Genomic DNA, 27,888 nt, shown 5'->3' with positions numbered 1-27,888 from the left:
GCTTGAAGATAATCATAAAAAGAAGCAACCCGCTCGGCTTCTAGGAGAGAGATGGAGAGACTTTGAAGTCATGCTGTTCATATTTATGAAGTGAAATGGTTGAGATTAGCAGCATACATTTCAGTCATTTCTCTTTTATTTTACATCATTAAGGTCAAATGTTTTACAACTTCATGCTTTTTTCAGCTGTTTGATAACCTGAAAATAAACAAAGAGCAAAGATCAGTATTTATTGACATCAGTATGCTTTAGTGGAATATAAAAAAATATGAAAACAGTTGATGTATGTCTAACAATCACTGCTACAGTTGTTTTTTGGCTTGCAATTAAATGCAACGTAACATCTCTGTGTCATTGCATTTGTGGGATCACTAGAATAACTCTGTCTAAGCATTACACTGTATCAAACAAATCAGTTCTGCTGACATGCAAAGGATTATTGGAGCTTGAAAAAGACTTGCTGACACATGTTGCTACTTTGTGCAGCATGCTGTGTTAAAACTGTGTTCTCTAAGCATTGTACTTCTTGAGTAAGTCACTCTGCCAGTGCCTCTTGCGATCTGGAAAGACTTTTGGCAAGCGGATCTTTTTGAAATCCTCGATGCATTTTTTAAGATCCTCTTCCAGCAATTTCCTCTCATCCTCGTCCTCGTTTATTCCAGACGGGGGGCCGCCGTTCTCCCTGACAGAGGGCCGCGGGAGTGTCTTCAAATTAAGAGTGGTGGGGCGCTGGGGGCTCTCGGCGGCGGGTGGCGTTGGCGGTGGCGGAGGACTGCTAATGGAAGAGGGCTTGGGTGGCAGTGGAGGCGGAACAAGGATTGGGGGTGAAGGAAGTGGAAGGTCGGCGACATCGAGGGCAGGGAGGGGAGGGGGAGGGGGTGGCGGGGGTGTTTGAGGAGGAGAAACTGACTTTTGAAGGTCAAACGTTGTGATGCAGCTAGTTTCTGGAAGGCTTTGAGTCCGACCCGTGCAACTGAGTTCCACTGTGGCTGATTCAGTGGGATTGGCGTGTTTGGGTGATGCCACTTCATCAGGTACTGGAGGGTCAGAGGTCACTACTTTGGAAGCTGCTAAGGAAGAACCTGCAAGGAAAGCAAAGAATTGTGTGTCTGAGAGAGGATTCATTCTTAGCATAATACTTTTCACCCAAAAGATTGTTCAAAGAACTTTTGATATCCTATTGGCGAGATCCTGTAGCTAAGATGATGGACCCGACTGGCTTAGATGATTCCTATTAGGTTTGTGACACTGGATAGATCAGTAATTGTGGTTCTGTGCAAAGATCTGTCAAAATCTCAGCTGGTTGTGGTCATTTCTAAAAGTCTAGCAGTCAGTGAAAGAAATATATTGGTAGACTAAATAACTCAAGGAATTCACACTAAAGAAAAGACTTTCTATCACTATGCAGTACTATGCAGAATAAAAGTTAAAAAAAATACAAAATAAAAATTGCATATTTTTCTAATAAAGGGCTGGGAGGTGTGTAAAAGTCTAATTGCTTTACAGGAATAGATTTAGTTCCATTTTAACCAGCACTTCCGTTTGCTCTTAAAAAATTACATAATTCGTCTTTCTTGGGCAAGTAAATACCAGTTTTAGCTTTGCTGGTACATTTATATCATTGACATCTGTTTGCACTATGCATTTTAGCGCCTACTTAGTTTCCGGTTGAGCTTTTTACCATTTTAAGACTTTTTTTTTAAACTTTAGGTTTTTCAAATGTTATCTGCTTCTCAACAACATTCTTGCTTAAGCTAAGCTAAATACTGTTTAACATCATTTTAGGGGCTTTAAAGTTCCACTCCAATCATTTTTTGAGCTATTTTCTACGCGTTTCCAGTGATCTTTTAATTATGATTATGCCGTTTTTAGACAAAAGCAAAAAACCTGTCGTTTTTCAGAACATAGTCTCTGCAGAGCAGCAGTAGTTCATTAGAAATTCATCTCTGATTTGTGGATGGAACTGCACAGAGTAAGCCACTTCCTGTCATCCTTCTGTTCACATTCTTTCTGGCGAGCTTACAGCCCCTTAAACTCCCAAACCTAACAATAATGGTGCAACAAAAGATGGCGAGCAGTATTGGAGCTATCCAGCTGTACAGTTTTGAGTCAGATCCCAGCTGGGACAAGGAAAACAAATGTCCTCTGTCATCAAAAAAATGCGACAAAAACATGTCAAAAACACCATTTTCACTGGAGTGGGTCTTTAATGAATCAAAAGAAAGTATAATTCGATTTTAAATTACTATGTAATTGTCATATCAGAGTAACAGGAGTATGAAACAAAACTGACAGTCATCATTAAGGCTTCCAAGAATTTTCTCAAGCGGGGACGTGGGGTCACAAGACTGACAGAAGTAGAAATCATTCAACAAAAAAACGCCATGAAAGAAAAACAAGAAAAAAAATGAAAGGAGAAGAAAAATCCTTTTATTCAATTTGTTTTGGTTTTTTTGCAATTCGCCTTCCCTTTGGCTTGCATGCATAATATATTGGAGAGTGACTGAGTGGAAGGCGTGAAACCTCCTGACTTGTCAAACCATTTTTCATGGGATGTTGATTTTTCATCTCATCTCTGTGTGAGAACACCGTTTGCAGCTGGGCAATTTCGCAGAATAGACAGAGAGTGTTGTGTAGCTCAGGTAGCTCTTGGTATTTGAAAGGCTGTGTAATTGCTGTTTTCTTAGAGACCAGTGAGTGAGTAATCAGCTTCTAGCCTCCTTTTACATTTTAGAGTCTAAAAGGCCGTACAGAACCCCAGAATGGAAGAAATTTAACTGATATCCAACTAAAATGAATACATTTCACCTCAATTTTTGCTTTTAAACTCTCAGTCCTGACTTGAAATGCAAATCCAGACATCAGTGAATAACAAACCCCAATAATATGAGGACCCGAGGGCCCGTGCAGCACGTCAACCTGTCTTGGATAGCTGGAAAAGCTGCTTGTGTCAAGCAAAAGTGGCACAGATTATTCTCCCACTGACACGGAACACTTAAAAAAAAAAAAACTCACAGAGTGCTCAGTTCAGTGCATGATAGCACGTGAGGATCGTCTCTGTGCAAACGTGAGCCTTTGCGTGAATGTGTGCGTTCTAATACTGGGCACAAAACGGAATTTGAATGAGATTCAGTCAGAGCAAAAGGAGGAAGATGCAGGGAGAGGAGGAGTCGAAGGAAAATGGTTCTGTGCCAGACGATTGTTTGATGCGTATAGTGTCTAATGAATACGTGTGTTTTAGAGCTGCCTGGATGTGGGAGTGTGGGGGCTTAGCAGTGTTGCAGAAGTAATCCACTTGGGGGGGTGGGGGTGGGGGGTTTGGCTCCATGCTATCCTCCTCTGTTAAGCCTTATGGAGGAGAACAGTTACGGAGTGCACTCAACTCTTATCCCCGGGCCACTTCTCCAGGGATATATGCGAAAGCATTTTCACGCACAGCCATCCTGCTCTCCTGCTCCCTCATTCTCTCTCTGTTACTTTCCCACTCCCCCATCTGCTTACTGGGACTCAACCTTTTTTCCCCACATTATTGCTATGATAAACAACTCCAATGAGCTGCTGGATGTTAACACCTTTTTGGATTTGACAGGGCGTCCTCTGTTTATGATGCTTACACTCGAGCCGCCCACAAAACACACAGAGAGACCACACGAATAAAACACTAACATGGAACTAAAATCGATCTGCTGTTAGGTGTGGGAAATGCAAACAAACTAAAAACCTATTTGAAATGCATTTGGCCTATGAAGCAGAACATGAAACCAATGTGGAAGACTGATTGACTCAAATTAAAGTTCATATACACTCACCGGCCACTTTATTAGGCACATCTGTTCAACTGCTAATAATCAGCCAATCACATGGCAGTAACTCAATGCATTTGGGCAGGCAGACATGCTTCAGTTCAAAGCAAGCCTCAGAATGGGTAAGAAAGGTGATTGAAGTGACTTTAAACGTGGCATGGTTGTTGGTGCCAGACGGTGTAGTCTGAGTATTTCAGAAACTGCTGATCTACTGGGATTTTTCTCCCACAACCATCTCCAGGGTTTACAGAGAAGGGTCCGAAGAAGAGAAATATCCAGGGAGAGGCAGTTCCGTGAGCGTAAATATCTTGTTGATGCTAGAGGTCAGAGGACAATGGACAGACTGGCTCCAGCTGATGGAAAGACAACAGAAACTCAAATAACCAGCACTGGTTCCAATCGAGGTCTGCAAAAGAGCATCTCTGAACGTACAACACAGCCTACCTTGAGGCAGATGGGCAAAAACGTGGTCTGATCTGAGGAGTCTCCATTTCTGCTGCAACATTCAGATGGTATGGTCAGAATTTGGTGTCAACAACATGAAAGTATGGATTGTGTCAATGGTTCAGACAAGTGGTGGTAGTATAATGGCAGTTACAATGGTAGTTATTGAGCATGATTACAACACCACTGTAGCGACTAAACCAAACAGTCGCTGAGAGGCTGACGCTGGGTGGGTCCGGGTTTTGAATGACGCGCTCAAAAACCATAGAGCATGACGAAGTTTGTATTTTTGCTGGTTTTAATAATGGAAAATGAAGGTAATTGCATCCACTTGTAATATTATGATCAAAAATAGAAAAATCGGTAACACTTTATAATAACTATCTGTTATAGCTAGTCAACAAATCATTAATAAAATCTTACTTATTGAGCAATAAATGACTTGCTAAATAACTGTTAACAGTTAGTTAAGGATTTATAAATGTATCTTATAGATAGACAGCAGATAACTAACAAGCTTTTAGTTAGTGAGCTATAAATGACTTGTTACCCGTATATTCATGAGTTCTAACTGTACCTTATTAATTAGCCAGATGATGAAGAAACTGTTAATAAATTACTTACTAATGACTTATTAAGAATCAGTTAATACTTTAAACATGTTACTAGGACGTTATTATAAAGTTGCAGCTATTCCTCGTTTCTTCGCTATTTGTAAATGAGGATCAATTCCAACTTTATAATAACGTCCAAATAACATTTACAAGCTAATAACTAACGCTTAACTGGTATATTAACTCACACTTTACAGGTCAGTTGTTAATAGTTTAACCATCTGCTAGTGAAGCTTTGTTGAAAAGCAAATGGGTGGGACAATTTCAAGGTACAAAAATATGTAATATTCAAAATATCAGATGCTTTATCTCATCCTTCTTTCACTAATAGCTTTTTCTGTTTACCGTACTTGACCAAAGAAACACCACAAGTTAAGTGTTGAACACTGTTTATTCCTTTTCCACACATACTGAGTCGTCACATGGCAGATCAGCAGAATAAAACGGAATTTTAGAACTTTTTGAGCAGAACAGAAAAAAACAAATGAATCTATAACAAGCCATTGGCACTTTTGCTGTAGAAAAATTAGAACTCAATATATTTGGTCAACCGGACCTGAGCAACACTGAACTACTCTGTGACACCATCCCGCAGTGTTTCAATACCTAAGCTTTCCTGGACAGAGGAATCAGTTTTCCCTTCTTCTTTTGATGTTCAACATCCCTCAAAAGGTTTGGATCACTATTTATCACTTCCAGACATTTTTTTGAAAAGTCCTGAAGTCGTTGCTGTGGCGTGTGGGCACCCAGTAACTCCTTATATGTCTTTGGGGCCACCACAGCCAATTCACAGATCGGAGCATTGCTGACAATGGTGTTTCGGTCAACACCGACCTTCTGATATGCCAAACTCAGCTTTCTCCCTTTCTTGTAAGCCTTTAGGACTTTCTTGTATCTCTTGATGACCTCTTGAGGATGACGTGCTGAAACAGATAGAAATTTAAGTACAACAAACATACAATAAGTGAATAAACACAGGGACACAAACACAGATACTATGCGGTTGCAAAAAGGGATGAAGACTACACAAACAAGGCAATTGGAGAGTTCACAATACTATACCCACCAGGACATACATTTAAAACATTTTTTCACACAAAAACAGAAAGAAAGCTAGACAGACATAGAAAAAGATAGATACAGACAAACAGAGACACAGAGAGACAGATGTGATGTCTCCATGCTCGACACCCTGACACACATGAGGGGAGTGGCCTTTTTGCTGTCCTGTCTTTACGCTTACCTCTTCGCCTGCTGTGTTCCCTTTTTGTCTTCTTTTTCTTTCTTTTGTCCTTTTTTTTTTGACTCCGGTGGCGGTGCTTTTTTTTTGTTCTTGCGTTTTTTCTTCAATTTCTGATCTGAAAAAGCAGTTGATGAGGTGCTGGATGAAGAGGAGCTGAATGAAGTGGAGCTGGATGAACTGGAGCTGAATGAACTGGAGCTGGATGAACTGAAGGACGAAGAAAAAGAAGATGCACCAGGAGATGTGTTGGCCGAGGAAAATGACTCAGTTGTCCCACTGTTATCTGTGTGAACAACATGATAGAAAACACAATTCAATTGTTAATTTGAAATTATTACCTATGATAATACAAGTCCACTCGCATACATTCTTTTAACATTTGCATTTCCCAAGACTTACTATTTAATTAATCAGCATCACTGTGGGTCATCAGTTGAACAGATGTGTTTGCTGTTAATCGATGCTACAAATAGGCTATTATCTTTTAGGAACTAACTGTGCAATAACACACTTGTGTTCCAATAGACCTGGCCAATAAATTAATTTGATCAATTAATTCAAATTTGTAGTTCAAGATTTTCCCATTTTTTTGGGAGAATCTGGCCTCTATTTACCCAGCACTCTGCTTTCTTGGAGTAAATCTGTCCTTGTTTTCTCTGCATGTTTTAGTTAGAGTTTCCAGTTGCATGACATTAAAAATGTCTTCATGCCATTTACAAATTACTTTTAGATCATTTCATTTTCTTAAAGTTGTCATTCTCGTCAGCTGGTCCAGACTACAGTTGATCTTGTGGGCGATGCATGGGGGTCTTTTTAAGTGACATGTTTTGCTGCTGTGCTAAAGGAAACAAAAACAACTTATTTGTGATAGGAAATGAAACACATTATTGATGGTGGCTGGTGAGTCAAAAAATAAAATTTGGTCACTGTGGTGGTGACTTTAAACTTGGAGCATCAAATCACACGCAGCAAAATCCGTTTGATGGTCGTTAGCAGAAGAGGGAGTATGAGGACAACCTAGACAAAGTTTTTTTTTTTTTGGCCATAGCGCCGAGCTCCATGTTTTGATGAGGGCCTTCTCACAGTTAAATGTTGCCCTTTCTTTCCCTTAATATATATATTTTACAAAGCACCAAAGTATTATTGCCAGGTGTGCAGTCCTGTTTCAAACAACAAACAAAACTGTGGGCCCACTTACTTTGACCAACTTGTTGGCAGAGGGAGTCTCTCTCCTTAGTCAGGTCACTGATTTTTTTGGTGACTGTGTGCTGCTTCTTCTTCTTGGCCTCACGTTGTTTAAGCTCTTTCTTCTTAAAATGCAGAAATGCTGTTGGAGCTACAGTTTCCTCAGTATCTGAAATGATACCATAAAGAACAAATTCTAATTAGAAAAGCCAGGTTAGGGTAAATGTATAAAATATGACCTTTAAAAATAATGTTTTGATGTTCTGAAGGGTTAATATTATACAAATATCATACAAGAACGGCAGAAGAGCTTAGATAAAATCCACCAATAAGCGAATTAACAAGAAATGGCTAATGAAGAGCAAACCTTCATTAGCCAAATGTTGCTCTTAATTTTACTCCTCCATCGTCAAATTTGGTCATATTTGGCACCTAGTGAGTTTTTAATTTTGGACCCCGCCTGCATACTTTTATCCTTGGAGTGTTTTTCTTGTTTCTAAACTGGACGCTGATGTTTCTTTAGATCCTTTGTCCATTTTTCACAACCTGGTATAGACTTTTCTGTCTGTCAAATACCCAGAGTCATGATGAGTGAGATGATGGAAACAAATTCACTTTGATGCAGACTCGTCTTTTTCTCTGCTTCCACTTTTCATAAAATCCAGTAAACCCAATAAATTACATTAATTTATGGATAAAAACTATTTTTTTATTTAGAAAGCAGCTGCTGGTTTGTTGCGGGATCTGGAGTCATAAGCGGTGTCTGAGCTCCTCCCCGGCTCTGTACCTGTTCAGATGTTCACGTCCTCTGCAGCCAAGTTGGTTTGCCCCGCGCGTTAACCCCCCCCACACACACACACATACGCGCGCGCCGCGCACATGCGTACGGGCTGCTCCAGTGTATTCTTCACAGAGTGCAAATACTGTAATTACAACAAGTACACACGACAGTAAGGGTGCCCTTGCGCACATTTCATTAACTTGGACGTGGAAATGAGCGGTTTTAGTCTAGAAAAACTGCGGGGGGGGGGGGGGGGGGTACATTTTTGGGGTGCTCGTGGCACGAGTCGTGCAGGAAGATTGTGCCCTAGCCAGTGGCTTCACTAATATGGTTGAATTGTGTAAAACAAATCAATGACTCCGATGTTTAATCAATCTCAATCAAGCTTCTTTTCATTGAAAGAAAAGATAACACGTTTGCTTACCGACACCGTCATCGTCCATGTGCACATCCGGCTGGTCCACAGTTGAAGTTTCCCTCTCCTTCGAAATTCCCGCTGTTGACTTTTTCCTATTTTTTCCGACAGTACCTGGATTTATCGCGGTAGTTTGCGCATTCCCGCTGGGGTTGGACATTTTACCAGACCGTGTGTTCATCTCTATGCCTTGAAATCAATTTAAAGAACTTGCTACGTGACTCGTGAGTGAAGGATGGGCGCATCTGTCTAGGTTGTCGCCGACTGCAACTAATCAAAATGGGCCTACAACGGTGATTGACAAGTTGATAACCAGCCGATATGATGGGGGAGGCCGCATGGCACCGCCCTCAGCCCATGAATACGAATATGATTGGCTTGGTTTATCCTCATCACACCGATTTATTATAGTTTGCAATTCAAACGTAATCTGGCGGGAGTTAGTCACTGAAGCCAAGGAATAGTGTGGTGAGTGCGCGGAAAAACGGAGGATAAGAAAACTAAAATCATGCCTGGTTTAGCCACTGAGCTAAGACAGCTTATCGAAGGAGAAACTAAATCTACAAGGAGACACAAAGTCTTAATCAAATGGCTGCAGAAGAAAAGACTTCTAAGAAGACGGATGAGATGCAAAGAATGCAAACACAAGATGAAATTCAGGGAATCAGTCTGTGTGGATAACTATGCATGGTAAGTTTCTTTTTATTGAATAAAATGACAACACACATTGATAATTTGTTAAAGAATTTCTTGTGAAAATTAAATCTATTTATTGTGCTAATAAAAGGGCATCTTAACTCATGTTAAGATTAAGGGTAAACATGCTGACTATTGTCCTTCTTGCCAAATTTTTGAAAATCATAATACATTTTTTTAACTCCTCAATTTATAACCATCTGCCTTCTGCCCCTGAGGTAGTAAAGTTGAATTTCGGGATTCATCAGCTGAGTCATCAGTTGGGCAGCTTCTGTCCCGATGACTCAGAGCTTCAGTTTCAATCAGTTTACTGATTTCAACATGGCGGCGCCTGTCTCAGGAACAGTGGTGCACCTCGTTTCGTCCATTGTTTTTACAGTTTATGAGTTAACGTCAGTGTCAATCACAGATCCAAACCATATCTCCCCAGCTCAGCCTACCTTCACCAGCCCCACTCCTTTTTTTTGTTTGTTTTGCATTTTTCAAATCATGGGCTGAGAGTGGAGTCAGCATTCAACTGCCCTGTTGGGTTACCCTTTAATTTCTAGATACACACTACTATAAACTACACAATGTACATGATTACAATACGCTAAAAGGCTGTGCATATCTGCTATAAAAAATAACAACACCATTGAAATATATTAATGTATATGTTATTGGGGTTCCTTGCACTAAATATTTCTAGTTGGGCTTTATGGCCAAATACACATTACTTTGGGGGGTCCTTGACTTGAACACAGATTTAGAATCACTGCTTTGGCCACTACCTTGGCCTATGTCATAAGTATTTTTATTTGTATATTTTCAGGATTTGCAAACACCACAGCCACAAAGGAAGGAAACTGAAGAGGTCTGTTAGACACAAATCTATATTCAGCAAATCAAAGGTCTCCCTCTTCAACTGGATGCGGTTTCTCTACAGGTACACTATTGCATTGGTATATTATTTTAGAATGTCTGTCTTTGACATAAAGTGTTTATTTCTATAGAAATACAATATAACTATGCTGCCATAAACAATACTTGGAGACTGTACTTACTAAAATGTTGCTTTTCATCTTATGTAGCATCTCTAGTCATGAAGATAGGTGATTGGAGTTATTTCACTTCTGTGATTTATTTTGCTAAAAGTTGTAATTTACACCTTAAATTTTTGGATTTTTTGTCTATCAAACCAAAAAGGAGACAAGAACTGTGGTGTAATAATAATTTGCTCTTTCATTAGATTTGCACAAGGCCTGCGCCTACGTCAAGTGGACATGATAAGTGACGACATTTCTGGGAGCTCAGCAACACTGTCCAAGATGGCTCGAAAGCTGCGAGATGTTTGCACCACTGCAATGGACAGATATCAGCAAGCAAGAGGCCAGTACATCGGGGGGCAGGAGCAGTTTGTCACAGTTGATGAGAGCCACTTTAGACATAAAAGAAAGGCAAGCAGCAATCACTATTATGTAATAATGCAAATATACAAATTATTGAATGACAGATATTTTTTTTGGTTTGATGAAGAATAATTCCTAATATTTCATGTTTTCAACAGTATGGACGGGGACGAATGGCTGGTGGGTGGAAGAGGAAGAAGTGGGTGTTTGGGATGCTAGGTGTTGACCGGAGGGGGAGAAGACATGCTAAACCTATTCTTCGCTTGGTCGAGAGAAGAAGAAGGAGAGATCTGGTGCCGCTTATAGCTCACCATGTTAAAGTAGGCTCTACAATAATAAGTGACGAATGGCGGGCTTATCACAATGCTTTACCTGAGCTAGGTTACACTCATTTCACTGTCAATCACAGTGTGTCATATGTCGATGCCCAAACAGGTGCACATACTCAACACATAGAGAGGGCCTGGAGAACAGTTAAGGAAAATGTGTGGAGACTCAGGGGAAATCGTACAGAAGAGTTACTGTTAGACCATCTCAGAGTTATTGAATGGCATGAGTGGCTTGGCCGTCAACATCGCAAAGGGCCGCTAGGACGGGTAATCCATGACATTGCTGTGATGTATGGACATTAAAAGATCTGTTTGACCAGCGTTCTGCTCAAAAAGTTCTAAAATTCCATTTTATTCTGCTGATCTGCCATGTGACGACTCAGTATGTGTGGAAAAGGAATAAACAGTGTTCAACACTTAACTTGTGGTGTTTCTTTGGTCAAGTACGGTAAACAGAAAAAGCTATTAGTGAAAGAAGGATGAGATAAAGCATCTGATATTTTGAATATTACATATTTTTGTACCTTGAAATTGTCCCACCCATTTGCTTTTCAACAAAGCTTCACTAGCAGATGGTTAAACTATTAACAACTGACCTGTAAAGTGTGAGTTAATATACCAGTTAAGCGTTAGTTATTAGCTTGTAAATGTTATTTGGACGTTATTATAAAGTTGGAATTGATCCTCATTTACAAATAGTGAAGAAACGAGGAATAGCTGCAACTTTATAATAACGTCCTAGTAACATGTTTAAAGTATTAACTGATTCTTAATAAGTCATTAGTAAGTAATTTATTAACAGTTTCTTCATCATCTGGCTAATTAATAAGGTACAGTTAGAACTCATGAATATACGGGTAACAAGTCATTTATAGCTCACTAACTAAAAGCTTGTTAGTTATCTGCTGTCTATCTATAAGATACATTTATAAATCCTTAACTAACTGTTAACAGTTATTTAGCAAGTCATCTATTGCTCCATAACTAAGAGTTTATTAATGATTTGTTAAGATTTTATTAATGATTTGTTAACCAGCTATAACGGATAGTTATTATAAAGTGTTACCGAAAAATCAAGGGAAAAGCACAAAAGCGTATGAAGCGTATAAAACGCATAAAGCGGTCAACAAAAAATAAGGCAACCCAGCTCACCCCCCCTTCCATCTTACACAGGGAAAAAACCACAGGTGAGTTATAGTCAATTAAGGTCACCGCCCACAACCATGTGACCCACCAGCTGATTACCTACACAATAACCTATAATCAAAAAACAAATCTATATTCATTTAACATAAGAAAGAACACACTTAATTCATGGCACCTACAACCACGGTCTACCTGTGTTTAAGTTCTGAGGACAGAAGGAATCCAACCCGGTACTAGCAAGGTGCCAACAATAAAGTAGCCGGTAAGTATATGGGAAACTTTGCAAATAAATTGTGCTGCTTAAAGAAGCGTACCTTAAAAATGTCATCATGCCATTGGGACAGAATGACAGTCAGCAGTAGTAAGTCGTTAGTCAGTTCCTTTTGTCTCAGGTGAAAATTTGTAAAACTGCCAATGGAACAAATGGGAGATGTTGGCAGTGATCCCTAACTCTCTGTCACCAAGAGTCTACACACATTCTAAACCCACTTAAGATTTACCAATCATTTACTCCTGCAGCTTCAGTTCACTTAGTGTGCATGCAGGGTTTTTGTTTGCTCTCTCATGTAATCAAACACTCTGAAAGCAGGTGAAACCGTTTACAATACAGCGAGAAGGTGGAGCCAGCACATGTAAAACTGAGAGGTGTATTTTTATGTCAGAAATATGAAACCTGCAGCTCTTTTATCCCTCCATTATGCCTATTTGGTTCTCAAGAAAAATGCTAACACAATTCTTTTTTTTTTTTATTGGTCCGTAAAAAACTGGTCCAAACTTGCCTGGTGCCACAACCTGCACTAAAAATCCCAATCAATAAGGAGAATTTCAGCTGTCAAATCCCATAGCCAAGCCACTTTTATTTTATCTTACTACCCCAAATGTCAAAAGCACAGTTTAAATACTTCATTAGGCACCAGAAAGATTTAGCTAACAGAACAGGTGATCAGAACCTATTATGTTTAGTATGGTACTTTACAGTGCCAGCAGTGCCAGTTAGCTTCTGCATCTTTTTTTTATTTCTTTAAGCCTTTTTTTTCTTTTTTTAAACAGTGTAGAATCGATCTGTGGGTCAATACGTAACAACTTCCTGTTGCTCCCCTGCTGCATGAAGGTCAGAAAAATCCTCTAAAAATGCAGCGTGGTGAGTGTCTCCTGTGGATTGCCTGGGAGGCGGAGTGAAGGTCCAGGGAGTGCTTGCTACTAAGGACTCCAGGCCAGGCAGCGAGGGGCTGCAGAAACAAGCTGAATAGTCAGGAGAGAGCCACTTGCATAAAATGAATGTAATGCCTTTCTTTTAGGGCTTCCAAGAACTGCAAAGGATAACACAAACTAGTAAACAATTCCTTCGCTTTCTTTCAGGCCGTTCTGATTCACTGAACTGTAAATGAGTGCTATCAGCAAAGACTGACTTCACACTTTAGAAGTGAATTTCAATCTGGCTCAATGAGGTTGGTTGGAATTAGCTTTCCAACTTAATGATTTTTTTCTCCGGTCTGGTTAAACACTGTCTGCACATGTGGATGTATGCTCTTTGAATAGCAGTAGCTGTCCAGAAGGGTGTCAGCCCAAAGATTGAAAGCGTTCTTCTATTTTATTGGTTTATTTACAATTTATGAACATTTTCCATGTATTTGACCATAAGTTGTCATGCTTTGTAAGAAATATTTCTATTACCAGCTGGGTTTAGCTAATCATTTGACTGAGGCAAAGCATATTTCTCCCCGATGCAGACGAAATGACTAAATACCCGTCAGGAGAGTTTTGTTTTTATCAGTAACCATGGAAACCTGCTAATGTGGGAGCAGTGAGCGTTCCAAAACTGGCGGAGGCATTAAATAAAGAGCAAGGAGAAAGAAGTTCAGTTTCTGCCATCGATTGTCATGGGTAATACAATGCTGGCAGACAGACAGAAGCTGCAGTGAAGACCGTGTACAGTACTAAGAAAAGAAGACTGACTGCAGTGCTTGTTAACAACAGATGGTGCAATCCTGAGATGTACAAGCAACTCTGCCACTGGATGTTGAAGTGGTTTATGGGAGTTTTTGTCTATGCCGTAAAATGGCGGTGTTCACTTTCGTGTTGGAGGTCAACCCGCCATGTGACATCATTTAGGTTGCTGCCATACCAACACAATACTGCAGTGTCTCTGAGGTTCTCAGACATGCTTTTCTGTGTGCCAAGTATCACTTCAGTGCCAGAGCAGCTTTTTTTTTTATCATGCTTTTTGCAACAATGTAATTTCCCTTTAGGGGGTTAATTAACCTCTTTTTTGAGCTCAGCTCTGTGATCATCCAAAGGTTAAACAACTAATTTAAAATAAATGATGCTGGAATTAATATTGCTTTATAAACAAAACTTTTTTAACGGAGTGCACTTGCATAAGTAACTTCAATAGGTCAGTTCAGAGATGTCTGTGAATGTTTTTTTTTATTTCATCCTTGTCATGTTATCACAGGATTTTTGTTTTTAAGGGCCGCTGGGCCTTTACGTGTCATCGTCTGAGAGACGCCTCAAGTTTCACCTTCTAAGGAGCAGAAATCCAGCTTTTTCAAAGATGGCTTATCTTTCATGTAACAGATAATCTCCTCTTAATCTATTTCCAAAAACAGCTGCAGTATCACCTCAGTTCAAACAACATTTTAGGTTGAAAAAAATGCTTATTAACATGTTTTTCAGTTTGAAAAGTTTGAAAGCTTAAAAATTGTGAATGGTGACTATAAATGATCAACAGCCACTGAATCACCTTGACTGTAGCTCTGTCGATCTGCCTGCGGGCAGATTTTAAAATTCAGCGTGGTCACTGACAGGTGTTGCGGCCCAAGGATGGAGAGGCTGGTACAGAGGAGGACATTGTCATCTCCATGGTAACGCCACAATGATGTGCGGGATGCGGAGCATCCATGAATGCATGGTAATGTGTCTGACAGAAAACAGCACTTAACTGTGAAGCCATACATGGCTCCATGCAATGCTTAATTGCAGCGTCGCTTTCACCGCCTACACTTTTCCCATGCTTTGTCCATGCTCCCTGATTTACATCAAACCACTACATATGGCAGCATAATGAAACAGCAATAATCTATTCTTCAGATTAACTTGACATTCTTGTGAATAAACCCCCGAAATCCCAAAGCAAAATCACCAGAGTGGCCTCAGAAGTCTCAAAGCAATTACAAATGTGCCATTCTTCATAAAGTAGAAGAAATGTATGATGTGAACAGCTGGAGACCGCAGAACTGCTTCCATGCAGAAAATGGAAGGATATTAGGATGAAGGAAAGAGGAAGAAAAGCTGGTTGAATCTGTGAACAACTCATCAATAAATAACCAACAGATGAGGTTTCTAGTTTTTTTTTTTAATGTTTTTTTTTTCAGGGTTTGCAACAACATTTATCTTAGTCGATTGTCTTGCTGATTCACCTGCGCCACATGCCTCCTCTGCATCATCCCCGTCTGGTGCTTGGCTTCCACAGCCCATAACCAACCGGCCTGAGCGAGGAATCCTGGCACTAAACTACGCCTGCAGCTTTTCTGCTGCCTGTTTCTCATTTTCAGCCACAGGCCAACTATGTACTGAACGGCAGAAACAAGGACATGGCTGACTGTTCAGATTACGGATGATTAGAGGTGCAGATTAGAACACGAGTCTCCAGATGGCCAAGGTGTATCCTATCCTAACAACTCTGCTGACAGACAACAAACTCTCACAGACTGATGAGACGAACAAAGACACAGACACTGCTTACTGACACTCCTTTACCCACTCGGAATGATTTATGACATCCAATTAAAAGATAATAAACTGCATTCATTTTCCCCCAAAATAACTTTGTTTGGGTAGCAGCTATAGAAACAAAAGTTTCATTAGATACACAGTCTGAAGACATTTGTTCTATCATTGTTTGGTTTGTGATGCAGCACACCCTTAACTTTTGAAAGTTTGGGTCAACAATCTTACACGGGATCGAACCTTTGGAAAGATGGACAAGTTGGTTCTACAGTCATGCCTTATTCCATTTATCCTAAAAATGATTTTTCAGTGTTTCAGTTTAAAACGTTTGCCAAAATGTAAGATTGGCTGATTTTATACTCCCCGGGAGACTGAGCTTCTCACCCTATCTTTAAGGGAGTGCCCATGCAGCCGTCCTACGCAGGAAGCTCACTTTGGCCGCCAGAGCTCATGATCATAGGTGAGGAATTGAATAAAGATCATTCATTAAATTGAGAGCTTTCTGGCTCAGCTCTCTCTTTACCACAACAGCCGCACAACAGCAGACACTGCACTAATCTGCCTATCAATCTCACGTTTTGATCTTCCCTCACTCATGAACAAAACCCCAAGATATCTAATCTCCTCCACCTGGGGTAGGAGCACTCCACCCACCAAGAGAGGGCAAACTACCATTCTCCAGTCAAGAATCATGGCCTCTCTTGATGTTGACATATGCAAATTGGTTGGGAGTTACAGCTTGTTTTCCAAATTCCCACTGAGATCCTGATGAAGGTTCACAGTGTTGTACGGGTTCAAGCATGTGTGGATCATCCAGTCACAGCCTCAGTGCTGGTGTTCCTTCCATGGAATTCACCCATTTATGCACCTGCACATCTTAGGTGCTTTGACACCTGACAAGAGCTAATGTGGTTCTGTGGTAGTTAGATGGAGCTGTTCCCTTTCTGGGAATCCTTCAGGATCAGGATTGTCCATCCTTCAACTGGTAGCTGGTGTTCAAAGCCAGGTGTTGATATGGTCCACTTTTGGGTGGTGTTTATCTTTTTAGTCAATCATATTAAAGATGAATGTTGCTGTTGTGTACGCCGGCTGTTTGGTCTCAGTGATGGTTGTAGTAAGGATTCCTCACGATTCCTCTCAGATGGTTCTGCATCCACGTCTCCCAAAAGGTTCTTGGTGGTATTTGGTAGTCTGCAGCAGAACTCAGTTTTGTGTGTTTTACTCTATTATTAGACACATTTTAGGAGAATCTTGGAAATCCATATGCAAAATATTCCAAATCTAAACAGTGAGATTAGGTGTAAACGTACTGTGACAGCATTTACTGTTTTAAAAAATACTGAGGTGCAAAGACAAACAGTAACTGTACTGTTCTGTTTTCATTTTGTTATATTACTTGGATGGCATTTGCTGGTGTCTGGCCTTCATTAAAGATGTTGCTGAGACATTTTAACTCCTCATTTAGAGCTCATGGATTTGGAATCAGGACTGATCTGGCTCCTGGGCTTTTGCTCAAAGGACCCTAAGAGGGGACATATTGTGTCCTCCTTTTTCTTTTTGTGTTGGCACAGTTTCAGAAGAAACAAATTAGGTGAAATTCACTGGTGAAAATACTGCCACACATGCTGTAACTTGTGTTACAACACTTCCGCGGTACAATGAATGCAGCCAAATGTGAAGTCGGTAGAAGAAAATTAGAGGAAGATGAAGAATTATAGTCTTTTATGGCCCTTAGAGCACTGCACAAACACAAACTGCTCCCTCTTTAACATGGGACACTATGCAAGGTGAAAATGTGCCACTATATCAGAGCTTTTCATTTAGATAAATGTTCTGATATACCCATTTAAGTGTCATTGCACTCTTTTGAATGTCAGTTTAAAATGAATCGCAAAAGAGAAGTTCAGCTGACTCCAGACTGATTTGCTCATCCGTTATTTCCACAGCTTCCACTCCTCTTCACTCCATTTATCATATCTCTGTTTTGGTCTCCTCTTCTGTGTCCTTCAAGCTGCTCTGGGCTCTTCATTTATTTTGTGTGCCTGCTTGAGTTATTCTGGTCTTGTCCTTTTTTTCTTCTCCCAATTTTCTTTATCTTATAATTTCCTCCAAAAGACTTTGGGTCTGGGATTATTTTCAGGCTGCTTCATTCAGTTTTCACTTGGTGATTCTGCAAACCCACAATAGCCATTTTTTCTTCGTTTCTCTGCTTTTACAGTTTGAAGAGAGATTATAGTTTAAAATCCAACAGAACTTTACAGAACAAATATTTACTTGTGGCTACATGTATTTCCATGCGAATGTTAAGACAATATTGATCTTTTAACGCTACTGCCTCCCGAACGCGGTTCGGCTGCAGCTCACCGCTCCCCCAGGGGATGGGTCAAATGTGGAGAAGAATTTCCCCATTGTGGGATAAATAAAGTATCAATTATTATTAATTATTATCATATGTGAAACATGAGATTAAGGCTTTCTTTCCTCCTCCGAGAGCCGCGTGTCTGGTGTTTGGTGGTCAACATAGTGGCTCTCTGTGATGATAGAAGTAAGGCTGAGGAGGAAGTGTACTAACATGAACATGTGCAAACGTGCAAAAAAAGCAGCAAACTTTTAAAAACAAAAGCACTGTTTTTTTGCGATATAAAGCAAACTCAAGAGCCTAAATTTAAAAAAATTAAAAATATGGATTGATTCTGATTGTGCTTACTGATGTTGAATCTTATACTCACCGGGAGACTGAGCTTCTCACCCTATCTTTAAGGGAGTGCCCATGCAGCCGGTATGCTTTAATTCAGTGGGTCACATCCTTGGTTTTCCAGTTCTGTTTGTGCAATTTTAGCACAGCAGTGAGCCGGCATGTCGACCTTTCCAATATGGCATCCAACTTTGCATACGCAACAAGCTAGCGCACCGACTCTAGTCTATATAACTCAATGTCCATAATACCCTCCATACTAAAAACTAGGACTGATCTTAAAGTAGTCTTCCTACTTTTTTTTAACAGTAAACATGACGTTACCAATTATCTGAAGTGAAAGCCTGATACATATGAAAATTTTGCAAAGGTTATTTACAAATACTTTTTGTTCTGAAGATGAAAACATGGATGGTTTATAAAGAATAAACAAAAAAAATTTTTTTTCAATGTAAAATAGTTTTAACACAATGAAATGTGGTCTATATTTGCCAATCTATGGGTGCAGTGACTTCTAAAAGAAATTGTAGAGCACTGGATTTTGGAATTGTGGATTCAGACAACTCTACAAAATGGGGAACGCCCTATATAGTGCACTATGTAGTGAGTTGTAAAGGAATTCGGACATCACCCAAGAGTTACTGTGAACGCACAAAGACTGAATGATTTATCTTTGTCTCGCTTAATGCGCCTTATATTGTTTTGTGCGCTTTATTTCACAAATTCAGAATAGACCAATCATTGACAGTACGGCCTATAATACCACCATATAGTGTGGAAAATAATAAGCTGGTGCTACACATTGACCAACAGTGCTATCAAGGTTGATGTTCACATTTGCCGGCATGCAGGTGCAAAATAGCAATTGCACTCATGTTAACATGCTGATGAGAAACCCAAAGCATGTTGTGATCTTCAAATTCCTCTTCTGCAAATTCCAAACAGCCAGCCGTCCGCCATGACTGACCTCTGTATTTGTGTGAACTTTTAACCAGTGCAAAAAAGTGCCTTAGAAAAGATAATGTATTTTTACTGGTCTCAGGAAAGTACAAGAGAAACAAAAGAAACAAAACTGAACATCAGTTACATGACCTCTACGTCGTCACAGCTCCATGTTGTCAGCCCAATCATTGTTGCTCATTTTTACCTAGCAACGTTCCGCTCTGTGTGCTTTTGTGAGTGCATGCGTTCAGGTTTGAAAATGTCACTTTGCTACTAAGCAGTGACAAGCAGTCCCCTGTTAAGCTCCTGTCTCAGTCCGGTGCTGACCCAAGCAAAACAGGGTCCAAAATATTCATCAATTTAAATAGCGTATCCTAGCCTAAGGATGAGAATTAGAAAGTAGACAAAAGCACACAACTAAGTAAAACTGATAAAGCATGAGTAAAAAATTATTTTTAGCATTTATTTGAATATTTATGAAAGTCCTTCTGTTATTTGAAACAGAAAGACTTAAAAAATTAAACAGACTTTGCTTATGAAGTTTGTAAATTTACAGGTTCTAATTGGGTTGCAAATGAGTCTGAGAATATTTTTCTTTAACAATCAAAATCAGTTTTCCTTTTTTTTAGTCTTTTTAGTTTATCTCATCAAACTAATGGTGAAAATTAATCCCAGCAACAATGAGTGCTGTGTTCAGATAATCAGGAGCGTTTTCAGACTAATCAGACCTGCAGTGGCTGACTTGTGGTTTTTGTGAAGGTTCACATAGTGTGTGAAGGTCACAGAATTACCGAGAGGCTGAAAACAATTTTAGATAAGGGCGCATTCTGTGGTCAGATAAGATTTTTGTGTTTTCGTTCAGGTGCATCTTAAATTATTAGAATAGTGTAAAAAATATTTTTCTAAAAAGTCAGTCAATTTAAAAAAAGAAACTTGAATATATTCATTCCACATATCTTGTAGTTGTAATGATTGTGACTTACAAAAACCCAAAGTTTAGTGTGTCAGAAAATTATAGTATCACAACAGACCAATCCAAAAAAGGATTGTCTTTTCCACATATATATTCGTCTTCCAAAAAGCATGAACATTTCTATGGACACAATTCTTGATTGGACCTCATTTTGAATGAATCGCGGTATCAGTGCTTAGTGGCCTGACGGTGATTAGACTGTGGCAATGAATTTTGCTCTGATGGCTCCTTCAGATCATTTGTTTGGTCATTTTCTTCTCTCTGTCAGGTTCAGGTCACGCAGGTTTGCTGGCCACTCAATCAAAGTCAGTCGTTGTCATTGAACCAGCAATTGGTACCTTTAGCATTGTGTGTGTGGGGGGTGGGCATGGGGGGAGGGGGGCATGTCCCCCTGAAAAATAAAACCAGCATCTCCATCCAGCTTGTCATCAGGACCAGGATGGACTTATTCCCTGGAAGCTACATTCACTGTAGACTTTAACCACTTAACACCGCAGCTTTAGCTCCATTGTTGACAATCTTTCTACTATCGTAACTCTTCAGCCTCTGATGCAAATAAAGTATTTCACGCAATTTCTGAAGCGAAGTAATGCAGCCTTGATGACATGCAACATTTTAAAAAATTAAAGTCTTCACGTAATCAGAGAAAGAGAAAAAAGCAGCTTTGTGCCGATATGCAACACTTTACATTAGTAATGTGTCATTGTTGGTGCAAAGCCGATATGAAAACCAGCTATGAAAAGCCACTTTTATTTGCATCAGAATCAGCTGATTCCCAGTGATTGTGTGAACGATCAAAGATTTACAGTATGTCGAAGAGCGTGTGCCATTTTGATGTCACCGGCAACAACTCCTGTGTTAAAGGGTTAAGAATCAGTGTGGACCAACACCAGCAAATAACATGGAACCTCAAACCACCACTGACTGTGGAAACATCACACTTCAAGCAAGACAGACTCTGTGCCTCTCTAGTTTTCCTCCAAACTGAGACACTTTGATTTCAAAATAAAATCCATCATTTACTTTCATCTGAGAAGAGGACTTTATGCCACCAAACAAAACCAGGTATTTTTCTTTGTCCTCCTCTTAAATTTCTAATAGTATGCTTGGATGCAGCACTCTATAAGCAACCAGCCTGTTTAGCGATGATCTTTTGTGGCTTGTTCTCCATAGCTGTCAATGACAATCTTCCCCGTGACTGCTTGACCTACTGAGCCAGACAGAGAGAGAATTTAAAGGCTCAAGAAATCAGGTGTTTTAAGTTACTTAGCTGATTAGGGCGTGACACTTTCCAAATTTAAATTTTGTCTGAAGCATTCAAATTTTCTTACAGACCTTGATTTTGGGTCTTCATTACCCATGAGCCTTAAGCAAAAATAAAAAATAAAAAAAGAAGACATTAACTAAAGGCTTTTTATATTTAAATCTATGTGTATATATTATATATAGTATTCAAGTTTCACAAATTTGAATTGGCTGGGGAAATGAAATTGAACTTTTTTACCAAACAGTCTTCGCTTACTGTATCGTGGTTCACCTTTTACATCTCTGCAGATTTATTCAGTGCGATTTTGCCTGCTTTTTTTCGACAGCCCACTGTTCTGCGTCCTGACTGGCGATGGACCTTGTCAATCAATCAATCTTCTACTCGACACTTTCTCTGTACTTAATGAGTTCGGCTTTCCTCAAAAATAGACATACCGGTTTTTCCTCATACCGAAACACGGAGGTGGAAGCATGATGATACAAAGCTGCATGAGCTTAAAAGGTGTTGTGCATGTACAGTATTTCTGCCTCACATTTAAAGTTAGCTAAAGTATGATCTAACTCGTAGAGTCCATCCTTAAACTGAGATCAATCCTGCGGTCTGGTGACACTAAAAACTTTACAGAAGAAACCTAGTGCCATCCTGCATGACTTTCAGCATCAAGGATTAAACTACAAAAGGATTTTTGCCCACTCAGATGTGTGATAGCTAATCACACCTTAACCTTAAATTTGCAGCTAAATCCCAAAGCAAGCTCAGAGGATGATAAATGTGTATGTATAGAACTACTTCACCTGACCCCTGTTTTATGATATTATATTATATTACAAAAGGGAACAGACTTTGTAAATGATGAAACATTTCCCTAAATGACCGCACTGCTCCACTAATTAGTAAATCTTGTTGTCTTGATTAAATTAACAAAAAAGGTAACAAGATTAAAAGCAATCCAGATGGAAGACGTAATTAGAGGTTCTAAGAATGACAAAAGGGCTAAAAATAAATATCAGCATTTTGGTTCTTTTTGTATCAAACTTCTCTTGCATCTATTTAGTTTTTTTACCCCAACGTTTAATCCCTTCTTCCTTTGGTGTACTTGCATCCCTTCTATCTCCTTCTAGTTTATGTTTTGTTTTGTTTTTCTAACACAGGAAGTACTGATCCTGCTGGCTCTGAGACAAGAACCATTCTAGGAAAGGAGAGGAGTCTGGCAAAGTATGTTGCCATGCAACAAAAGTACTGCAGGATCATAACATATGTCCAGTCAGTGCCTGGATGGGGGACCTGCAAAACCAAAATCTGACTCAATCAGTTCCCTGTTTTCAATTTAATCGTTATTTTTTCTTTACACCCCAAAAAACCAGAGAAACAAAACGTAAATGATTACATGTCTTTATTGTAGCACTCTGGATACAAATGAAGTACCAACATGAAAACAAATCTAGACCCTGCTTCTTCTTACACAACAACCTAAGTAGATCTGTTGCTCTTTTCAGCCACAAGTTTCACCACAAAGTTATAAAAAAGCAGTATTTCATCATGTGTGTGGCCCGCTGCTGCACTTGTTCAGTGTCGACACTTATCTCACATCTGCAGCAGAAAAATCGAAGCCACAGAGAAATTCTTGATGGTAAAGTGAGACAGCGGTTTCGGACACATATGTGTGGAATTTCCTGCATGAAGCACGTCTTTTCGTGCGTGTGCTAATGACGGATCGTGACACCGTGGCGCTGCTGTCGCATTGCCGGAGGGGCCGAGGCTGAGGAATGCTGCCTGCGGCTGTTTTTGTTTGAGGCAGGGAGACTATGCAGCATTCTACATGGTCTCTGTGGATTCGCGTTGGGTTCCGGGGAAAAATAAATCATCTTTTAATCAAGAAAGGAGCCATAGCGATATTTAATAACTTTTGTGGAAATCCGTTTCGATTCTTTCATCATTTCAGGTTTTGGGAACGTTTTATAGAATCTTTCGGTAGGAAAAAAAAGTCAGAAATGATAAAAGAAAAGAAAAAAGGATTCAATTTAATCTAAATTAATAGTTATGTGCACTTGGAATAAGGAAAAGGAGCAAACTGAAGAATAATCAATAATCATGTAGTCAAATACTGACTAGAAAGTCTTTGCTGCGTGTCCTCATTTCTAGTTTGTTCTTTAATGAAATGCTTTAGGTTAAAACAAAAAAAAAATGTGAAGGAAAAAAAGTATCTAAAGAGATGAGAAATGTGGCGCCTGAGGGAGGAACAGTGGATGTTTGAAAAATGTCCTTTAGGAGGAAATGTTGCAATGAAAATGTAATTTGGTTTAGTTGAGACTGAGCTGCGCTGTCACTGAAGGTGACAAATTTACCTGCATCAGCACAGTTCACTTATTTTTAGTCGTTCAAAATTGAATAACCCAGTTTAATGAAAATTAACAGATTTTTTTTTTACATTTTTACTCCTTTTTTTTCAGTGCAGCAACTTGGACGTACACTTCATCACGTCAAAGAGCGTTCCTTCCCAGACATTTATTATCACCTTCAAACATCAAGCTACATCTCACGTTCAATCTTTTTCTTACAGATTCCACTTTTTTCACCATCTGTATTCCCTCCATTCTCCACTCCAATCCCTGCACCTTCAGATATATTTTTTCTCTGTTTATGAATCTGAATATTGTGGATTTATTTGAGGTATATGAGGCGATTCTGAGGCTGTGCCCGGTTCCAGGTGAGTTAAGCTCTTCCCAGTCGCTAAGACCTGCCCTCACGGTGCCCTTGCTACAGTGGCGAGAAAACAATTGGCTTTGGCTGGCAGAATGGCAGCGGCATAATCCCACGCTCTCGTGTGAGTATTCACTTATACAGTAAGTGAGACACGTCATTAAATACGCACAAGCTTCAACTAATACTGAACCGAGTATTAACAACACTATTGTTATGAAGGAATGAAAGTTAAAAATGCTTTTTTAGAATTCTCTATACTGAAAAAAACAGTCAGTACATTGATATTTTTTATATTTGTGCATATGGCTTTTATATAATATTTAACCTTATATTTCCTGTTTATAAACTTGCAAATAAATGTGAAATGGCAACTTTTTCCTCTCCTGTGGCTTCTTCCAGCTTCACTCATTCCAAACTGAACAAATAAACGATGAAAGACTCTCAAACCATGTGGCACGAGACAAATTGAATAAAAACGGAAGGAAATTAGATTACACTTCTATCTTCTGTTGGGGTTGGTATGCGTCCTTCAGGCCTGATAAGATGTTCAATTATCTGCTAATTTAGTTCAGACGAACAGGAGATTTTGCTGAAGGAGGCAGCCACAGATCTGCACCGTGCATCACAGCATCTCGTTCAGCCCTTTCCATTTTGCCTTTGTGACCGATTATGTTGTCACTTGGACACTTGAGCACATTTTTTTTAACAAAATTAGTTTTTGAATAAAATGTTGTGCTTCACCAAGGCATGTGCAGTAGATATATTAGGTTAAAAAAAGGAGAAGGTTTCAGTCTCTGCAGGGAAGGATGTAGGGTTGCTGTTGCCGAGCGATGGGGACTACAACTAGAGAGAGGGCAAAAAGCTGGACCTGAGGATGACAGGAAGGAGGTTGAATTTGGGGTTGATGGGAGAAGCTGCAGCTTCAACCTGCTGAGTAGAAGAGTCAGAGCACCAGCAGCTGGATTCCGTTCATGGAGGTAAAAGCTGGAGGTTGCAAAAAGAGATGGAAGGGCACAACATCTACGGAACATCTACTAGACCAGAAGCCATCGGAGAGAAAGACAGGATGGCTGGAGGCAGGAGGGGAGGTGGGGAGGGTGAGGAGGTCTCCTGGAGACGGGGGTGAGGGGACCGGGGAAACAAAGCCGATAGTCTCACTCACGGTAGAAAACATATTCAGTGTAGCTGGTCCAGATCTTGTCGTCGGTCTGCTCATGGGCAAAGGCGCAGGTTCCTGTGGAGTTACAGGCCACCATGTGGAAGCCTGCGTCTGCCAGCTTGTCAAAGGCCTGCTCCAGAAAGGTGAACTTCAGATAGTAGCGGGATGTGTAGCGCTCAGGGGGTCGGTCGGGGTCACGGCTCTCGTTCAACGTCTCTCCGAACACCTCTTTGGCCAAGGAGGTCTTCCCACACACCATGATCCGTGCCACACGCCGGAATTTGGCATCTGTGTGGCTGTCGCGGCCCAGTGTGTACGAGCCTCGATAGCCAATGGTGATGAACCCGGAGCGTTTGCCATCCATGGCTACTGGCCCCAGACTGGAACAGGTAGCTGTAGCTCCAAGGGAGCCCAGACTGCGGACGGTATCCATCCCCGGTGAAGAGTCCTCTGGATCACTCTGACATCCCTCGTCACCAAGCGAGTTCTGCTTACTAATTTTGGGTGCCAGCTGCTTGACAAGTTCCGGCAGGTTGAAGAACTCTGCCTCCCTCTGGAGACGCCCACGCTCTGGGAAGTGGTCTGGAAGAACCAACTGCTGGTCCCTCATGTAGTCCAGGATGTAACGGAACAGGAAACCATCCCGGTCCACAAAAAAACGCCCCTTGGTGTCCCTGGCCAGACCTTTGGCAGACTTCTGACTGAACATCTCCCACAGGAGAGAGTCTGGCACACTTGTGAGGGTGGAGTAGCGGGTTATGTACACCTGACCACCAACATTGAGTTCGATTATCTCTGGGAAGGGAACCTCCTCCCCAGAAATCCCACTGTCTGGTAAAGCCATAGTCCACTAGATAACTTTGATTTTAAAAGTCTAGAACTTGCAACCTGCAGGACTCCGATGCGTTTTCCTCCCAAAAACAAACTTTGCAGTGACTGAGACTGCTCTTGTGCCTCAGACCTTTAAGCTCCTAGAGGCAGCGAAGGGGCTGAAAGCTGGTTTTGCGCGCGCGTAGAGCTTCACATAAAAGCGCACTTTCTACTCCAACTACAGGGGTTAAAGCATAGCGAAGCGCACATCCAAGTCCTTTACGCACTGTCAGATGGAGGAAATTCTCCGTCGGTCCCACATCCGATCTCCGAGCAGGAAACTCACCAATGCTCAGGAGGACTCCTCTTCTACTTTTGGCCGCTCTCTCTGGCGCAAACAGGATCCGGTGGCCCAACTTTAATTAAGCAATACATGTTGGTTAGTGACAGGCGTGATGTGCTGGCTGAGTCACCAGGTGAACAGAAGGAGCCCTCTCGTTTCCATCACTTTGGTTGGGTTTTGCCACTAAGCCCCGCGCGCGCGTGACCGCCTGTACCTCCAACTGCAGCGTAACAGGAGGATACGGCACTGCTACTGACGGATAACCACGCCCACCCGCAGTGACGCACCTCTGCTCTGAACCAGGTCAAGATGTCTCGTCCTCCAGGAATAGTTGAAGACGTCTTATCTGCATTTTTGCACGGAGTCAACCAAATGACGCCTGTCGGTTCTGTTTGAAGTTGCACTGAGATGTTCAGTTTTTAATATTTTTTTCCTTAAGAAATAATAAAAAATAAATCACGGGATTTACTGTTTTATTTATATCAGTAGTTTCATTTAAACCTATATACTTGACAAAATGTGCATTTTTAAACATGTACTCTGAGAAATATCTTAAGAAGTGATGGTGTCGTTTAAAATAATTGGGAAACAGCGACATCTAGTGTCAACTCAAAGGAAGGGAAGCCTTTGTAAAAAACAAAAGAACAAGATGAAAAATAATAAGATGAGCTCCCATATGACCTCAAACTGGGTGTGCAACGATTATTTTTAACCCATGAGAACCCATGTTACATCAGTGTAACAGAAAAATGTCAAAAATGCATTCTGTGGTCTACTTGGTTTGTGGTCAAATACAAATAATTTTATTTTTTAGGGAGAAAAAATGGGTCTGGGTTGTGATGGGTCAACAACGATTTGATTTTCATCATAATTTGTGGTTGCTGATGCAATTATTAGTTGATATTGGTTCATTTTGAACAATCTGATTTACTGACCAGGACAAATTTAGCCAAACATTCAACCAGTGTGACTTAAAGCTACAGTAAATACCTGGTACTGAGCAGTGCAGGTGAAGTTTTCCAGATTCCTTGTATTTCTTTCAAGATAATAGTTTCCTATAGTTGTTTTTTCACATCAAAATAATCCAAACAGAACATTATTGGAACATTCTACCACACTGTTTATTCACAGTGTAGTAGAATGCGTTTCCAGACATTACAGTCCAATTACATTACAGTCCAATGTGTGGGAACAGTTAATTTCAAGATTATTTTTTTTCTATG

The 27,888-nt window shown here is 40.3% G+C and overlaps 2 protein-coding genes across 2 annotated transcripts; both read right to left on the bottom strand.

The window, feature by feature from the left end:
* Positions 1 to 114: 114 nt before the first annotated feature.
* Positions 115 to 26,947, bottom strand: LOC101170105 (BTB/POZ domain-containing protein KCTD12). Its single transcript, XM_004073355.4, has 2 exons — positions 25,516 to 26,947; positions 115 to 1,082 (listed from the first exon to the last, which is right to left on the bottom strand). The coding sequence occupies exons 1-2, from the start codon at positions 26,354 to 26,356 to the stop codon at positions 511 to 513; spliced, it is 1,413 nt and encodes a 470-aa protein (XP_004073403.2). The 5' UTR covers positions 26,357 to 26,947; the 3' UTR covers positions 115 to 510.
* Positions 5,234 to 8,691, bottom strand: LOC111948019 (zinc finger CCHC domain-containing protein 10-like). The gene is made up of 5 exons (XM_023959259.1): positions 8,495 to 8,691; positions 7,303 to 7,458; positions 6,312 to 6,387; positions 6,105 to 6,281; positions 5,234 to 5,784 (listed from the first exon to the last, which is right to left on the bottom strand). Exons 1-5 carry the CDS (start codon positions 8,664 to 8,666, stop codon positions 5,685 to 5,687), a joined length of 681 nt encoding a protein of 226 aa, XP_023815027.1. The 5' UTR covers positions 8,667 to 8,691; the 3' UTR covers positions 5,234 to 5,684.
* Positions 26,948 to 27,888: the final 941 nt, after the last annotated feature.

This window comes from Oryzias latipes, chromosome 10 (assembly GCF_002234675.1).
Source record: "Oryzias latipes chromosome 10, ASM223467v1".
Taxonomy (NCBI): domain Eukaryota; kingdom Metazoa; phylum Chordata; class Actinopteri; order Beloniformes; family Adrianichthyidae; genus Oryzias; species Oryzias latipes.
Note: the sequence above shows the minus strand (reverse complement) of the source record. Positions and strands in the feature narration are given on the sequence as shown.

Coding starts and splice junctions, on each gene's coding strand:
- LOC111948019 (XM_023959259.1), bottom strand. CDS start 8,666: ATGAACACACGGTCTGGTAAAATGTCCAACCCCAGCGGGAATGCGCAA. Junction 6,388..7,302: donor CTGCCAACAAGTTGGTCAAA/GTAAGTGGGCCC, acceptor TTGTTCACACAG/ATAACAGTGGGACAACTGAG. Junction 6,282..6,311: donor TCTTTTTCTTCGTCCTTCAG/TTCATCCAGCTC, acceptor ATTCAGCTCCAG/TTCATCCAGCTCCACTTCAT.
- LOC101170105 (XM_004073355.4), bottom strand. CDS start 26,356: ATGGCTTTACCAGACAGTGGGATTTCTGGGGAGGAGGTTCCCTTCCCA. Junction 1,083..25,515: donor CACTGAATATGTTTTCTACC/GTGAGTGAGACT, acceptor CTTTCCTTGCAG/GTTCTTCCTTAGCAGCTTCC.